Source organism: Bufo gargarizans, chromosome 1 (assembly GCF_014858855.1).
Source record: "Bufo gargarizans isolate SCDJY-AF-19 chromosome 1, ASM1485885v1, whole genome shotgun sequence".
NCBI classification, from domain to species: Eukaryota; Metazoa; Chordata; class Amphibia; order Anura; family Bufonidae; genus Bufo; species Bufo gargarizans.
The window spans coordinates 123143148-123161971 of NC_058080.1; the positions used below are offsets into that span (position 1 = coordinate 123143148).

The 18824-nt window shown below is 43.4% G+C and overlaps 1 protein-coding gene across 3 annotated transcripts in view; it reads right to left on the reverse strand.

Annotated features, from left to right (window-relative positions):
* Nucleotides 1–18824, reverse strand: part of LOC122934684 (EF-hand calcium-binding domain-containing protein 6-like) — a 159875-nt gene that overhangs the window by 122963 nt on the left and 18088 nt on the right. For all 3 annotated transcript variants that reach the window (XM_044290365.1, XM_044290445.1, XM_044290522.1), the window contains exons 3-7: nt 6384–6493; nt 6119–6219; nt 5364–5441; nt 3325–3495; nt 1947–2084 (exon numbers count right to left, since the gene is read on the reverse strand). In XM_044290365.1, coding sequence (XP_044146300.1) covers nt 1947–2084; nt 3325–3495; nt 5364–5441; nt 6119–6219; nt 6384–6493 — 598 coding nt within the window. The remainder of the gene's footprint in view (nt 1–1946; nt 2085–3324; nt 3496–5363; nt 5442–6118; nt 6220–6383; nt 6494–18824) is intronic.

Genomic DNA, 18824 nt, shown 5'->3' on the forward strand with positions numbered 1-18824 from the left:
CAAAAATTTAGTGCAGACTTACATCCTTCCTCAAATCCTATACTATTTACAGATGTTGCACATGTACTTACCTGAGACTTTCTTCACCACCACTAGGAAATATCTATCCACCTTTATATGGAGAGGAAGGAAACCTAGAATATCATATCAGATACTTACCCATAAAAAATGTAGAGGAGGACTGGGACTACCAGATATTAAGCAATATTACACAGCGCTTCACTTGCAAAGATGGCTTGATTTGGTAGATACCGCACCCACAGACCCATGCCACAGATCGGATTTAATGGTCTTAGGACCTACACACTCAAAAATCCTGTGGCTCCCAGAACAGAAAGACATCCAAACCCTTTCTAATACATTAGTACAAGGCACAATTAAAATATGGAGATCCCTTCATCACTCCAACACAACTTTCAAAGGTACTTCACCACTCCTACCGACACACCTAATCCCATATGTGTTAAAGAGGGATGAAGTAGTTATGAGATCATTGTGGTCACAACTACAAGATATGAATGTTGCTGCATGTCTCCCCGCTAACAAAATACCAAATTTTACTAAACTACAGTCATTTATCACAACATCAGAGGTCAATTTCCTGCAATTTGAACACTTTTAAGCCATATGCACATTATTCATATTACGCAATCAAGCCAGCAGACCATTATCCTGGTTTGAGCAATTATTCCTCCTCCACAAGAGCAAGAAACAAACACTATCCTCTCTATACACCCATCTACTGCTCAATACCTCAGTCGAACCCTCCTTTTCTTGAAGTCATGGGAAAAAGAATTAGACATAGTGCTTTCTGAAGAAGACACAAAGTTCATATTAAAATACAAGAAAACCACTATAAGCTCTTATCCAGATGGTATAAAATGGGATTATCAGAATCAAACAAATGGAGATGTCAACTGCGGGTTGGGACCTTGGGCCACATTTGGTGGTCGTGCCCGGTGGTTAACTCCTTCTGGACAGCAACACATTTACTAGCAGCGGCCACCTTCAACCACCTTTGGAACAACAATGGTTCAGAAAAGTTCACCAAATTTGTCGTATGGAGAAGTTGACCAGCTGGTGGACAAATAGACATGATCTCTTCTTAAAAACGTGGGACCCCTGGTTGCACTATACCAGAATATCTAACTAAACTTGACCCTTCTTACATCATTGTCACACGCAGATGTGGCTGCACACTGAGTCATTAAGTTTAGCAGCTTAAAACAATGTGAGATGATGTATTTACATTTTTTCTAGCACTTGGGTTAGTAACAACAACATGTAGCAGACACCCCATGGGTGAGAAGTGAGAATTGGGAGGTAGAAATTATCACACGGTAAAACCCCACGCTTCTGTAGATTCCTTTTGTCCCCCTGCACCGTAAAGGAGCTAGGAGAGTAACGAAATAAGATTGGGCTCATCTTTTGCTCTGACATCTAGAAAGAACAGTATAGCTACCTTATAGTTTTCTTATTAGATATATCTGCAAAGGAGTGAACTTCACAAAATAGACTTTGAAGGAGGTGCAAAGCCTTCATACCAATGTTTGTTTTATACTGTTTATGTATATTGTACTGTTTAACGTACTGTTTCACATTGGTACAATCAAACTTTCAGTTTTCATGTAAAATACAAATGTTTTATGTATTACTAAGAAAACAATAAAAACTGATTTGACAAAAAAAGGAAAACGTATCTGTCCTCCTTTGACTTTCAATGCAGTTCATGACGGATCCGTCTTGGCAATGTTAAAGATAATACAACCGGATCCGTCCATAACGGAAGCAGATGGTTGTATTATCGGTAATGGAAGCATTTTTGATGATCCCTGCCGGATCCATTAAAAACGCTAGTGTGAAAGTAGCCTAAGCCATGAGTTCTTCATGAAGAATGAAAAACATTCACTATGTTTTTTTAATTAGAAAAAAAAAGGAAGCACAACCTTCCACAAAGTTTATGGAACTCTTCATCTTCCATACAGAATCCAAGTTGTCTGAGAATATCTCTGAACTCAGGGGGTAAGATCCTTGTAGAACCATCAGGCTTCGTCTTTGATATTACCTCAGTAAGTTCTGCATACCTAGGTTTAATAAATTAAAATCAGTTACATGTTGAATGGAAATAGTTAAATCTAATACAAGTATAGGTGAAACTCGAAAAATTAGAATATCGTGCAAAAGCTCATTTATTTCAGTAATGCAAATTAAAAGGAATTGCATTAATGCAGCTCAAATTTAGAATATTGTGAAAAGGGTTAATATTCTAGGCTCAAAGTGTCAGACTCTAGTCAGCTAATTAATCCTTACCCCTTGAGCAAAGGGTACCTCAAAATTGTGACTTTGGGGGTTTCATAAGCTGTAAAACCATAATCATCCAAATGATAACAAATAAAGGCTTGAGATATCTCGCTTTGCATGTAATGAGTCTCTCATATGTTAGTTTCACCTTTTAAGTTGCATTACTGAAATAAATGAACTTTGCACAATATTGTAATGTTCTGAGTTTCACCTGTAGGTTTAACAATTATCCTTTTCATTTGGGATGAATAAAAGCTTATTTCTACTTTGTTTGCAAATAACCTGGTCATCCTCAACCCCCCTTGGGGGGTTATTTTTTATATATAGAGTTTATGTCTGAATCTCTGTGATTATAATAGCAATAATTAAAAGTTTGTGGTTTGATGATGTGAGAGCTCAAGAAACACCTAAATCTACATGAGCTCATGGCTGCTTTAACCATATGACAAACAGTGCAACTGCACCGGGACAGACATGTCCCATTGTGACTCTGATACACTTTGATTTTCATCCGCTTGTCTTGTTCTAAAAACTTATTTTCACAGTATGAGTTGCAGGAAAATTGGACATTTTCTGTCAGGCCCCCCCCCCACCACCACACACACACACACACATTACTACTGACTGTATTGGGTCCCTGTAGAGTTATAGCCTTCATTAGCTGGACATGTACATTAGATTATTGTCAGATGAACCTACTGATTTTGGGAGGACTGGCTAATGTATATGTGTGCCTCCTGACTTTTCTCTGATGGAAGGTGTAGAAGGAGATAAGTATGGGGCAGTTGTATTTTTACCATGTCCAATCTATTAGTTTTCAGGAAGATAAGCCACTACCAGAGGTGTCTGTCATCATCTTCTTTTCCATTCAGAACAAATGCATGTTCAGCTGGGCTGAGTGTATGAGAGGGAGGATGGGGGGGTCAAATGAGATAGCCTTCAGCCAAATGGGTATTTGACTGACAGCTCTCTAAAATATTTCACCAGTTACAAGCTTGCTTAGTTTAAGGATTCTGCTCCTACTTCTGTTTTGTCTTCAGCTGTGCATGGACTTGGGATGCTGTCATTGACACGTCTTCTTCTGCTTTTCTGTTAACTGGATCCAGCCAAGTTGGACGTCCTGATGCTACTGGATCCCGTACTGCTGCATAAAGCTCTTCATACTTTATTATCATCTTCTCACTAAGGTTCAGCCTAGAGCCAGAAATGAGGTACATTAAATTGAAGCCAGAGATGTGGCATTCTTATATAGAAGTTTGTATAGAAAAACTAATAGGTGTTGATTCAGAAAAAACGTTACTGAAATTTTAGGCTGTAAAAAGAGGTGTCCTGAATGAATTCTTAAAATGACGCCTTCTTCTGAAACCCCAAGTTCTCAGCTAATATCGCTGGGGGACAAGCAGGGGTGGACTGGCCATAGACCCTACCGAGAATTTTCTGGTGGGCCGATACCCAGGGGGATGCCCAAGCTCTTCTCACTGCCGCTGGCTGGGTACATAATGATCTGATGCTCTCAGTAGTAGTTAACACTAGGAGCATCAGGTACTTATATACCTGGCCAGCAGCTACAGGTTCACTCCTGAATTCAATTGTATCACAATCCTCAGGACCATGATACAGTTGAATATTGTGGCCGGGCTCAGGAACCCATGGCTCCCTGCCCTGCTGTATGAGAACAGGAACAGGGACACAAGCGTCTCAGGCTGCAGGCTGGTAAAGGCCTGTGGCCTGAATGGGAGATGGTGACTTGAAACTGGACTCAGGTATTTTTTTTATTTTTTATTCTTTCCTTGGCCATTTGGGCAGCATACTACTGGGGGCACTATAGGGGTCATTACTAGGGGAACTCCAGGTGGCATTCGGAAAGTAGGGTCGGCTTGATGCTGTAGCCTGTATCTCACCCCCTGCTCCATATACCGTATATACTCGAGTATAAGACGAGTTTTTTGGCAAAAAAATCGCATTCAAATTTTCGCATAAAAATTCGCATGAACTGGTATTTTCCCAAAAATCGAATATTCGCTTTAGTTGGTTTTTGTGCTGTTAAAGTTATTGTTGATACCATATTGTTTTTCTTTGAAATAAATATTCAAAAACCTTTAACCTACTGATGCCTCAATTAATGTAATTTTATTGGTACGGTATCTATTTTTATTTTTGAAATTTACCAGTAGCTGCTGCATTTCCCACCCTAGTCTTATACTCGAGTCAATCATTTTTCCCATTTTTTGGGGGTAAAATTAGGGGCCTCGGCTTATATTCGGGTCGGCTTATACTCGAGTATATACGGTATTAATTAGAGACAATTGGAGCTATTGATGGCCACCACAGAGGGACAGCTTATCCCGGGTATACACACCATGGATGCTATGGAGCCCACAGATATATTGGTTCAATCTTTTCCGCTATTGGGTGAGAAATAAGGGCACAGGACTCTCTTCAGAAAAAAAAAAGACCAACCTAGGGTGTGTAGAATTGGCCAAACGGTTATGGAAAAAACAAAGAAAAAACAAAAGGTCCTTTCTATCCTGGCATGTAAAACCCTGCACTATAACAAGGGCCGATTTTAATTTTTGTTAGTGAGTTCACTTTCTTCAATGCACAGCAATGGTAAGGGGAAGTTGTGGGCAGCTAAGTTATACTGAATCTCACACAAAACTATATATCAATGTGATCAGCTCTTTCAGCTCTGTGACATGATGGCTGCAAATTGGACTGCTTTTTCAATGACAATTTGCCTTTAATACTCGGTTATAAAGAAAATGAATATGTTCTGTTAATGATATTTTACATAGGCAAACACAATGCCATAACTAGAATATAATGTGCATGTTTTTGAAAAGTACAAATCTAATCTCTTCTTTGCAGTCTTCTACATACTGAATACTGAATTACTGATAACAGTGGCCTATTAAAAAACATTTTATTCATAGAAGTATTTTTAAAATTTAGAATAATGAAAAACTGCCAACAAAGCAGAATATGACTAGAATTGGCAAGTAAGAAACAATGGAGAAAGTATATATACGTTCTCCATTGTTTCTTAGCAATTGGTCACATACCTCAAAAGAAGTTGTTGAAATGGTCTGGAACCGATTGGTCTTCCAAGAAATTTTGATAGCATCATAAGAAGAACATCTCTGGAATACAGAAGATGTTGACCATCATTAGCATATGGTGATTGGGAGAACTGAGGTTATATAGCTATTTATATGTTATTTTTAAAAAACCTTTAAAACATGGGGGGCAGCCATACTGGGGGCACATACTTACTTCTGGTTTAGTCCTGCATAGTACAGCAGGGTATGGACGCTTTATGGCAGGTTAAGTAAATGGAAGACAATTGACAGATACATGTCATAGACCAGGAAAAGGTGGAGTACAGTCTACCACCAGAAACCAGCATAGCGGTTGTATATAATGCTATGTATATGTGTATACTGTATAGTGCTGCTATCCTACAAAGTAATAGGGTTGTGATTTATTTCCCCACCTACTAATGATATTGAGATGACTCTGCTCATCCTGTCCTAATTTATACAGCAAAGCTGACAAGTGATATACAGAAAGCAGAAAAACGTACTTGTCACTGTTTTATTACTTCAATCTCTGAGCCCCTAGAGCTTGCTGTTTGAGAGTCAGGTCTATAAAAGTCAGATCAAAGTCACTTCAGTCCTTTTATACTGTGTCTATGCGGGGAAGTATGGCTTGACCTGCACCAGGTCCACCATATCTAGATCTAAAACTCCCTCTTGAATATCATACATTCTCTTCTTAATAGTTCAGATGTAAAATATAAAGATCTATATTCTCCAACCTGTTCACTTGTCCTTTTCCCTCAGGATCATTATTTTTAAACAGCTGTTTGAGACTGAAATATCCGCCAGACCTTAACTTTTCACGTAATGTATGTTCCAGCTGAAAGAAAAAGAAATTAAAGGAATACATATTCTGCATATTAAGTTATATGTTGCCAATAAAAATATAAGCATTGGGATATATCAACGGCAACTCTCTAAAGACAAAAGAGCAATCATCAATAAGAAATGCACTGCAGTGAAAAGAATAATACGCTATTTTACCTCATCCACTTCAAGTCTGAGCTGGGTTCCAGGCCGAGAAACAAAACTGTCCCTGCTGGTTGCAGTGCTCACTCTACTCTCAGCACGACTCCCGATGTCAGCCCTTTGACCTGTGAATGAGCATAATTAATAGGTTTCAGGTAATAATAATGTAATGTTATAATTAGCCAATAATACGGCTCCTAACTCACCATACGGTATTTATAATTACAGTGTAATCTCATGTGGCAGTAGGGCCTTTAGGCCCTCTCAGAGACCGGAGCCTGGCAGGATTGCTACTGCTGCAGCTTCTTACCGGCGGAAGTCAATGGAGCTAGATGATGGGACAACCTCCTGTTGATTTGGCAACTGTTATTTAATCCCAGGCATGATATCACAGAATGGAGTGAGGATGTGAGTGATGCAATACTAAGGCTTGGCGTCAACCTTCAGATTATGTGTCAACCCAAACAGGTAAATAAGATCAATATGTACAGTGTCTTGAACCTTAATGTGCCACTGATAGAGAAAATAATTAATTATGGAAAGGCAGGTTTAAATAATAAATTTCAAAACTTAATAATAAACTTTAACCCCTTCAAGCGACAGCCCGTTTGGACCAAATGCCGGAGCCCCATTTTTCAAATCTGACATGTGTCACTTTATGTGGTAATAACTGTGGAACGCTTTTACTTATCCAAGCCATTCAGAGATTTTTTTTTTCTCGTGACACATTGTACTTCATGTTACTGATGAATTTGAGTTGATACGTTTTACCTTTATGCATAAAAAATCCCACATTTGCATAAATTTTGGAAAAAATTGCTATTTTCAAAATTAGAATTTCTCAAGTTATTCAAAACTGATTTTACAAACTTTATTAACTCTTTAGGTGTTATACAAGAATTAAAACAAAATGGGGAATTTTAAAATTTCTTTTTTTTTTGCAGATTATTTATTTAAATCCAATTTTCCTGTAACACAGCAAGGGTTAACAGCCAAAGAAACCTCAATATATACCCTGATTTTGCAATTTACATAAACCCCCATATGTGGTCGTAAACTGCTTTATGGGAACATGGCAGGGTGCAGAGGGAAAGGAGCGCCATATTGTTAACGGAGGGCAGATTTTGCTGGAATAGTTTTCAGGTGCCATGTCACATTTGAAGAGCCCCTGAGGTACCCCTAGAAAGAAACCCCCCATTTTGGAAACTAGTGGAGGTCAAAGTGGAGTAGGAGGTTGAGGAGGCGGTGGACGTGGCGGTGTAGATTAAAATGGTGGTGGAGGAGGTAGCCAACACTGTTTTTGTTTTTTTACGTTGGCTGTGGACAGGCGGCTGTGCTTGACTGTGATCACCCCCCCCTTCCCACCTGCCGTGCTAAACACACGTTCGGACAATACACTGGCCGCAGGGCAGGTCAGCACCTCCAAGGCATAAATGGCAAGCTCAGGCCATGTGCCCAATTTAGAGACCCAGAAATTGAATGGGGCAGACCCATCAGTCAGTACATGTAGGCATGTGCACACGTACTGTTCCACCATGTTGCTGAAATGCTGCCTCCTGCTAAGATGTTCCGTAGCAGCTGGTGGTGCTGGTTGTTGTGGTGTGCTGACAAAGCTTTTCCACATTTTGCCTATGCTAACCCTCCCTTCTGAGGTGCTGGTGGTGCCCCAGCTGCGTTGGCGACTTCTTCCTCCTCCTAAGCCTTTGCCTTGTGCTTCCACTGAGCTCCGCTGTCAGGTGGGAATGCCATCAGCAGCGGAATTAAGAATGGCACGTTGTCTGTGTAGTGGGAATCCAGCAGGGTGGTCACCCAGTAATCAGCACTGGTTAGAATGTGGGCAACTCGGAGGTCGTTGCACTGCAGCATGTAGTCGTTCATGTGTGCCAGGCTGCCCAGAGGCAACGACAAGCTGTCCTCTGTGGGAGGTGTATCGTCTGTGTCCTCTTTATCCCTTTATCCCCCCAGCCATGCTCGAGTGATGCCCATGACCTGCTTTGGATGCCACCCTGCCGTGAACACTGTTCCTCCTCATCATCATCCTCCTCCAGAACTGTGCCCTGGCTGGACAGTTGTGAACTAGCCCTCTGAGCCACTTGTGAAATGACTGGCCTGATTACTGTGGAAATGATCCCTCTTCCCCCTCCTCTTCCTCCTTTGCCACATTCTCTTCCATCATTGCCCGAACTGTTTTTTCAAAGGGACATAGAAGTGGGATAGTAACGCTGAGGACGGCATCATCAGCACTAGCCATGTTGGTGGAGTACTCGAAACAGCGCAACACGGCACACACGTCCCGCATGGAGGCCCACTCGTTGGTGGTGAAGTGTTCCGCAGAGCGACTCAACTGTGCGTGCTGCAGCTGAAACTCCACTATTGCCTGCTGCTGCTCGCATAGTCTCTCCAGCATTTGCAAGGTGGAGTTCCACCTTGTGGGTATGTCGCGTATGAGGCGGTGAGCGGGAAGGCCGAAGTTACGCTGCAGTGCAAACAGGCGAGCAGCAGCAGGGTGCCGAAAGCGCGTAGTAAAAAGTCGCCCTATCCAAATTCTATGTCAGTAAAGTGGAACGGGTGCCTCATAAATTTGGCACTCATTCTGACCACCATATTTCTCAATGTATTCATGCCAGACCAGTGGCATAAATGCATTTATAAATCTCCTGCTTCCCATCTATTAGAAGCTGGCTGTCTGCAGTCACCATTAGGAATTAATGCAGTTACAATTGACTGAAATGGAAGCTGTAATAATGTGTTAGTACTCAGCTCCCCCTATTAGTGGTTGAAGTGTTTTCACATGGGAAAGAGAAGTAGTTGAGCGTCGGGCCCGCCACCCCCTGGACCCCATAGAAGTCATGTGGCCTGCCTACACGGTATCACCTACATGGCAGTTTAAAACTAAAATGGAAAAAGAGTTTTGTGTGAGCACTTCTGTAACCGGAGAAGAGATGAGAGTGGTTCTCTGGTTTATAGTCTCCTATTTGCTGCTTACTATGTAATGAGAGCCATTATGCACTAGGTAAATAGATTATCCCGTTACCAACAAATGCCGGGCAAACCAAGTGAGCAAAGCAGACTGTAACCAACACCCTGGATTATACTAATATACTATTAGTGGCCGCATTGAGCAAAGCAGTATGGTAAATAAGCCTATACTTAAAATGAAAACAAGAAGGTTATGTTTCCAAGAGCAAAAGGAGGGATAGCAAAATTAGCTTTATGATTTTTCCCTGTTGTTGGTGACATAGCCATAACTACATTGGTACATGAACCATAATGCTAATAAATGCTGAATGTGCCAAGAAGGGCTATAATTAGTGTTGAGTGAACTTGGGGTTTTAAGTTCAGTGTACAAGGTTTAGGTTTGGGTTATCTAAGAATTCCGTTATGGATTACGCTACCACAGACCATAAGTTATGGTCCGTGGTAGCGGAATCCATAACGGAATTCTTAGATAAACCGAACCTTGTACGCCGAACTTGAAACCCCAAGTTCGCTCAACACTAGCTATGTTAAGGCTAGAGCATATCATAAAAATACATAATTTTATCACCTACAGTCGCTCTCGTGATTCATGAACCATACCTAGGATAAAACAAATGTTTTGGTAAAAAAATATTTTCTAGAATAACAAAAATGGATAAAAAAAATTGCATTCAATTTACTCTAAATCGATAGCAGAAAACAAATAGTGGTAGGTGAAATCGTTTTTGTACAGTTTCAATTGCCTTTTGGAAAGGACCAGAATAAGCCAGTGAACTTTCTCTATTTGACCACTAGGTGGAAACACAGGCAGAACGTAACTCAAGCATCTTCATTCCGAGAGTCACTGTAAGGGACTGTTCACATCTCGTTTTTTCTGTATGTCAAGCTGATACTTTCCGAAGTCGATTCGCATAATACTTTGTTTAAATACTGTACAGAGCGAGCTCCGTACAGTATTAGAATGTATTGGCTAAGATGAGCTGAAGTTATTACTTCGGGTAATAACTTCATAAATTATTTTTTACTGTAAAAAAACATTTCCCGAACTCGGGTTCGGTTCCAAGTGGTATGGGATGTTGCAGATAGGATGTTTCAGTAGTCTAGGCGGGAGATGATGAGGGCATGTACAAGCATTTTTGCAGACTCATGGTTGAGGAATGCACGGATGCGGGAGATATTTTTGAGTTGGAGGCAGCAGGTGGTGGAAAGGCTTGGATGTGCGGTTTGAAGGACAGGGTTACTTGGTTACTCCAAGGCAGCAGACTTGGTTGACCGGGGAGATCGTGATAGATAGGTCTGTTGGTGGGGGAGCCAGATGGGGGAAAGATGATACATTCTGTTTTATCCATGTTAAGTTTTAGAAAGCGAGAGGAGAAGAAGGAGGATATGGAACATAGGCATTGTGGGATTCTGGATAGTAAGGTGGTGATGTCTGGTCCAACTTCCGGCACCCCTGCCAATAAGCTGTTTGAGGAAGACATGGTGCTCACTGGAGCGCCACGGGCTCCCTGCAGCTGACCAATCATGGCACTGTTCATTTGATAGCAGCTGTGCTTGGTATCACAGCTCAGCCCCATTCACTTGATTGACCTAGGTCATGATCAATAAACTTAACCTCACATGGCCTAAGACGAGACCTAAGTGCTCACGGAGCACTGTGGTCTTTCATACAGCTGATCATGGGGGTGTTGGCATAGGCCTGGCATGGCCAACCTGCGGCTCTCCAGCTGTTGTAAAACTACAACTCCCACCATGCCCTGCTGTAGGCTAATAGCTGTAGGCAGTCTGGGCATGCTTGGAGTTGTAGTTTTGCAACAGCTGGAGAGCCTCAGGTTGGCCATCCCTGGCATAGGCCATTAATATGAAAATCTCAGAAAACCCCTTTTTGAACTACACGTTTAAAAAAATAAAAAATAAAAAAAACAACCTCCCTGTAGCATCTCGAGAAAGCCCTTTCAGTGCAATATATGAGTATTTCATACATTGCCGAGACTGAGTGGGGGGACAGGTACAGACTGTATACCACGCTTTTTTGTATGGGTGGGGATCTAAGAACTGGGTTCTGGTGCAATATGTACATGTAGCTTCACATACAGATACATTTACATTCAATAATCATGTGATTCAAAAGCCCTCTTAGGCCTTGTTTACACAGTACGCATTTGCCCTAGCCAAACCCAGCATAGATTGTTCAGAAAATCTACGGCAACAACCTGATGGAGAAGCTCAGATATCTGCAATCCACAAGAAATTAGCCCTATTGTATCAATAGAGCTAATCCATGGCTTCACATCTGTACTATGCTGCAAGAATGGATTTTAAAATCTGAAACATGCTCGTTATTGTGAGTCCTGAACATGTGAACGTAGCCTTAAAGGAGCAGTCCAGGCAAAACTGATACACTGCGTTATACCTAGGTCAGGTTCAGACACAGTGGTGGATTCCTGTGCACCTCTCCCTCAGGTCCCTAATGCAGTAGCAGTGGAGTATCAGTGAGGAAGGTAGATGTGGTAGTTGTGGCCCTGAGATGGGTAGTAGTGTCACAGTTCCTGGAAGCAATCCCCTCTCTATCTCCCACTAGAGCCGCGCAGTGACAGGAGGGTGCACCCTTTCTTCCCTCTGGCACACCCTGGTATTGGGTCTCCTGCCTGGTGGTAGTTGAGGTGCCCTTGTTGAGGAATAGTTGGCAGAGTCCAAGGCAGGCAGACAGATGTAGTGTCCAGCAGATGGATGGAGAAGTCAATTACCAGGCCCATGAATAAAATATTTCTTTACTGAACCAATGATAACTGGTATAGTAGTACAAAGAGCAGCAATAGCTATGGTTCCAAATTATATCACTGTGTACTCTTTGTCCCAATAGATATAGAGACATCATCAATAATGGAGGTAGTAGTACTATCTGACTCACTCTCTCTAGAGGACACTTCACAGTCTCTCCAAAAACCACAAGCATGCAATTAGGTTCTTATTAACTCCTTCTGAAATCCCCAGACTGAGGGGTGCATATTTTAGGCACAGATGGCCAGTCCGTCTGAAGGTGTGGTAGGTGCCAGAGGCAATATTCCCTTTCCACAGCAGTAAAGGCTCTTCTGCCATAAATGAGCAAATACCTTACTGATGTTATGTTTCAAAGTCTGAATGGCTCAGACTAGACTCACTAACCAGGGGACAGGCAAGTCCATCAGCCTAGTAACCTAACGAGTCTGCCATTGTGTTGCCCATACATAGCTATTAGGATCACACAGTGCATAAAGAAATAAATGCTTCAATAATAAATCACAAATTTAACTTAGGAACATTAAATTAACCCTTTCGGATAAACACAATGGGGCAGATTTATAATCCTGTCTAAATAAAATGTAGACAGTGTAAACCTAAAGGGTAATTTATCAAGTGTGCCGCATCAGAAAAGTGGAGGGATTTTGCTCATGTTGTCAGTGTACGCCAGTCACTGGGTGAAAAAAAACCTGACTTGGTCAGGGTCGTGACTCCTTGGGAGCCGCATGCAGTTGCCCGCGGTTTGGTGTTGTGTCAACCGCAGCTGGGGGCACTTGGTGGTTTGCCTCAGGTGCGGTTGCCGCGGACAACAGGCATGCGTGCGGTTGCCCTTGGCAATGTGTGTTTGTGTGCACTTCCTTTGTCTGTTTGTTTTGCACGAGGTTATGTTTGTATGCACTTAGACACCTCCCTTCACTTGCGGTTGTCCGCGGCAACGTCTGGTGTTGAGTGCATGTGGTGGCAGTGTCTCGGCCTGCTGGCTGATCCTCAGGACACGGTTGCCACGCATGCCATTGCCGGCGGTAACAGGTGAGTGTGTTTGTGTGCTTTTCCCTTTGTGTGGCTTCACTACCCTGCCTGGTGTTAGAAGGGTTAACTCCCTTCTTTCTGTGTGAGCACTGGGTGTGTCTGACTGTTGGGTGTGGCTTCTTGGCCCTATAAAGCCTCAGTGGAAGCCAGTAGTCAGAGAGGGTGCTTCAGCCATGCTTGCTGGAGCCTGGTTATTTAACAACTGCCAGTGGGGGCCACCCTTCTGGTCATAAAATATTGTTACATGGTGTTAGCAAGGTGTGTGGGGGGTTTCCTTATCATTGCAGCTTATGGTCCTGGGTTCCTGTGTGATGTCTGGTGTGTGCTGTGTTCGTTGGTGTTCTGAACTGCAGCACCTGCACATGGGTTCCAGGCTTTGTTGTCTGTGGCAGGTGAGTGATGTGTTGGTTGCATTTGCCTGTCACTGCCATTAGGTGTTTCTGTTCCCCTTGTAGCTTGGCGACTTTAGACTCCTGTTTCTCCGTGTCCAGGAGGAACGGGCTGTCTACCCAGCTCCTAGCTCAGGGACCGACAGTATGACCAGAATGGCTCCTCACCTGGTTTCCTTCGAAAGAGGGTGAAGCATGCATCGCCATAGGCTGATGGGGTGCATGCGTGTTCTCCGGAGGGAGAGCGTTATGGGGTTCACCGTTAACGGCACGGTTGGTGGCTTTTCCCCGCCACCTTGCTAACCGTGTCCGTGTTGGTGACCCCTCGTCCCTCTCAGGGTTCCTATCTCTGGTCGTCTGCTGGTAGCATTCCTTTGGTGTTCCGGCAGGTGTGCTGGTTGGGGAGTGTATGCTGGCAGCGACCTGGAGTAGGAACGTTTTCCTGAGTTGGACGCGGTGTCCAGTGTCACTCCTCCAGACTGCTTTGGTGGCTGGCTGCCTGGGACTGAGGTGTCGGTCCAGGTATGTTGGCGGCAGTTCTGGAGGAGGATACGGGTACCTGTCTGGCAATGCCTCCAGTTGTTCTTTCCTCCAGTCTGCTTTGGTGGCTGATGACCTGGGACCGTTGTGTCGGTCCAGGTTTATTGGCGGCAGTTCTGGTGGGAGACACTGGTGGTTATCAGGCATTGCCCCTCCTCCCCCCTGTTTGGTCCCACCAGCTTCCCTTTTCGGTTGGGGGGGCTTTGAGGGGAGGGAGTGTCACGACCCTTGGTCATGGTCGTGACTCCTTGGGAGCCGCATGCAGTTGCCCGCGGTTTGGTGTTGTGTCAACCGCAGCTGGGGGCACTTGGTGGTTTGCCTCAGGTGCGGTTGCCGCGGACAACAGGCATGCGTGCGGTTGCCCTTGGCAACGTGTGTTTGTGTGCACTTCCTTTGTCTGTTTGTTGTGCACGAGGTCATGTTTGTATGCACTTAGACACCTCCCTTCACTTGCGGTTGTCCGCGGCAACGTCTGGTGTTGTGTGCATGTGGTGGCAGTGTCTCGGCCTGCTGGCTGATCCTCAGGACACGGTTGCCACGCATGCCGTTGCTGGCGGTAACAGGTGAGTGTGTTTGTGTGCTTTTCCCTTTGTGTGGCTTCACTACCCTGCCTGGTGTTGGAAGGGTTAACTCCCTTCTTTCTGTGTGAGCACTGGGTGTGTCTGACTGTTGGGTGTGGCTTCTTGGCCCTATAAAGCCTCAGTGGAAGCCAGTAGTCAGAGAGGGTGCTTCAGCCATGCTTGCTGGAGACATCCTCCTGGTTATTTAACAACTGCCAGTGGGGGCCACCCTTCTGGTCATAAAATATTGTTACACGGTGTTAGCAAGGTGTGTGTGGGGTTTCCTTATCATTGCAGCTTATGGTCCTGGGTTCCTGTGTGATGTCTAGTGTGTGCTGTGTTCGTTGGTGTTCTGAACTGCAGCACCTGCACATGGGTTCCAGGCTTTGTTGTCTGTGGCAGGTGAGTGATGTGTTGGTTGCATTTGCCTGTCACTGCCATTAGGTTTTTCTGTTCCCCTTGTAGCTTGGCCACTTTAGACTCCTGTTTCTCCGTGTCCAGGAGGAACGGGCTGTCTACCCAGCTCCTAGCTCAGGGACTGACGGAGGGTCAGTAGGGAACCGAGGTTCCTGAGTATGGGCCCTCCTACCTTTAAGGGCGGCCCATGCAGCTAGGAGTCAGGGTCAGATTAGGGAAGCACTAGGAGGTGACCTGCTCCATAATTCTGTGGTTCTGGCCCAGTAGCAACCTTACCATCACCTGGCACCGCACGGCTGAGGGTTTTCCCCATCCCCAGCCGTGACACTGACAGACCATTTGCCATATGACTAGACTTTACACTGAAAAATCCATAGATATTTTGTGCAACAGATTTAAAAAATGACGTGTAACATTCAAAAATTTTCACAAATAAATATTCAAACCAAGCAGACACCCTAAAAAAAGTTGCATATTGATACATTACAACCTTTGACATGTTTATATGCATTGCCTCTTACCTCTAGCCTGTCTGAAGTCGAAAACTGGTGCCGATAGTGGGTCATGTGACTAGTCCGATCCATCAGCGGCCTCTATTGACTTGTACTGCGCATGGACAAGAGAACTCACACATCTGTGTCTAAATGGAGGGCACTGATGGATGGGACTGATGACCCTCCATTAGCGCCCATTTGAAACGGACTGCAGGGACTAGGCACGTAAAAATGAATTAAGCATATTTAACCATCAGAATCAGCATCACTGGTTTAATAACAGTGATTCCTAGCACACATGCAAATTTATCATCCCCCTATTCCAGGTTTCTGTAGTAAAAAACAGGGTTTGTGACTTTTTAAATGCTATTGCTCCTAAATCTAGGTGCAAGTAGTGTTTCTATGCTGCCCGTGCCACTTTTTACAAGAACAGCCACTATGATATTGGCACATAATTATGGTACATACACCATATTATGGCTACATACACGGTAATGTACATTTGCACATAGTCACCAAGGTGAATATATGTGAATCCTGTATATAACCAATTGGATCCATCCCGGATTTTACCAGCATCCATGACACTCTACAGATCCCTCCCCTATAAATAGGATGGTGATTAGTAATACTGTCTGCCACTGATGAAGGTGAAAGTGTGCACCGAAACGCGTTTGGCTTAATTCAGACAGTACCTTGATCAACTTATCAAATGGTTCAGTAGCTAAAGATTTCTACCAACAGAGACTTAAAAAGTCACATAATAGAGCCGGCTGCAATAGATAACGTTCTGAGTCAGCTGACCGCAGTGAAGCAGATACGCCTCGAGTCACGTGGGACGCCATCCTCTGTACCACGTATGATGCAACCAGAGACGCTGGAACCAAGAGACGCCGCAACGGAGAGAGACGCCGAGCAAGCAACAGGACACGTGCGCACTAACGTTTCCCAGGACCGGACCACCGTCAGCATACAACGCCGATAGCTACCACTTGAGACACACCACAAATGGAGTAAGACTGTTCCAGTCTCCATATACAGCGGACCTCATTTATATTTGGACATAACAAGGGACTCTAATACCCAGTCAGACGAACCATCTAATTTTATTATTATATAGTTTATTGGATATCCGGATACCCACGTCATTGCCAATTGTGCACACAGGACCACACATTGTGCACATTATCGTATATTTTAGAGACATACTAGACAGACTGATCACCTGTACTAGTATTTATTACCATATACCGGAACACTGCATATTATTTTATACGAGTACATTGCATATTGTGGTATATTTTATCTGAATACCTTGATATCAGGAACCACTCGTATTAACCCTTTGTGGTATACATATTTAGATTTTATTTCTAATAAATAATCTACTACATTCGACCTGTATCCACCTATATATGTACCTAGACATTTGAGTGCCCTCCACCTCACAAATCCATGTGTTTATCTATTACTTGGGCAGTAGGTGCTGCCATCTGGAGAGAGCACCTATCCGTGAATTGTTGACAGTAGAGTCTCTGTAATTTCCTATCCACTTGTTATATTAGTTGTGTTGAGCTATTTCAATTGTTCCTGTTTAATTGGTTTATTGCATACAGCTAAAATATTGTAAATTTGGCTACTAAATCTAATTTGCAATATGATTTGAATAATTTTGATTTCTTATATTGACATTTTACCAAATACTGATTTATAGTTAACATTCCTATGCTTTATTGCTGGCCAGCTTACAGTATATAACTAACATGTAATTACACTGGGCAAATGCTGTCTCATGACCAAAGCATTCACCCAGCAGCACAAATTGTAAAATAAGCAGCATAGATGACGGATAGAGTTCTGTGGTTGCATATTGTAAAGGCGGAAATTCAATACTAACTACTTGACCTCTGACCTGGGAAAATGTCATGCTTCTTCCAGACTTTGCATATGCACTTAACTTCTGTATTAACTGTTGTGCCTATTTTTAAAAAAAATGTATTTCCAATTTTAAAATACAGTGAAGCATCTTTTAGAGGACCACCTAAAATTACATTGAAAAGAATAAAGGGTTGGTCTTTTGGAGGGGCGTCACAGTATGCATGAACGTAACGATTGTGTAGATTCACAGCACCACGCTCACCACACTAATTTACGAGGTGAGAATGAGAATTGGAGAACGTGAAATCGGGGTGGAGACAGTGGCTTCTTCTCAGTAACGTCTCTCATGTTGGACAGATTTCCCAGCTATCTCCAGTATGCACCACAGTGAGAATGTGCCCCCGGCTGTACTGAAAAGAGGTGCCCCCGGCTGTACTGAAAAGAGGTGCCCCCTGCTGTACTGAAAAGAGGTGCCCCCTGCTGTACTATTTCCCAGCTGATGTTATTACGTTGTGTGGTGCAACCCCCTAATAATGTACAGGAAACAGAAGGGAATCAAAGAGAGGGAGCAGGTTCAACTTACGTTTTAGTTGAATTGAAAAAAATATAAAAAATCATAAGGCTAGTTTCACATCTCCGACATTGTGATCTGGCAGCCAGTTCCAGCAGAGAATGACGGGAATTGGCTGGACAGAAACCGCAGCGTGCAGCGGTTTCTGCCTGGCCAATTCTCAGCATTCTTGCCAGTTTTCGGCCTGATCTCCACCGGACCCAATCATAGTTTATGGGGTAGACAGGCATTGCGGTTGCATCCAGCAGTGCTGGATCCGGAGAATTACAGCAGGCTGTTTTCTGCCGCTGGAATTGCTGCTGGAGATATGAAACTAGCCCAACAGTTACACTTCTGTTAAACTGTGAGGTCCAGTACATTAAAAAAGAACTTGCATCAGGGATACTGTGGTTCCTTCCCGTTTGGGTTTAGGGCTGGGCTTCTCCCAACTTGACTGGCAAATGGCACAATGGCTCAGGCTGCAGCGATCATCTAATTTTCAAGATGAATCTAGCACAACATGTTCTAAAAATTCAGTCATTATTGGTCACAGTTAAAAGTATCCATAAGGAGCACACATGTCGTCCTTCATCATGGCCTAGCAATGCAACGGAGGGGCCCAAAAGTGCAATAGCATCATCTGAAGGCGGACTACAAATGAAGGTTTTAGTTTTAGAAAACAAAAATCCGGTGACCGATCCTCTTAAAGAAACACAGACTTCTAGGGAGGAACGACCTCATGAACTCAGCCATAACACAGACATCAATGAGTCATAGGCATACATGAAAAGGACACTAGTTTACATATGAAACACATTATGTACAGTATATCAAACATA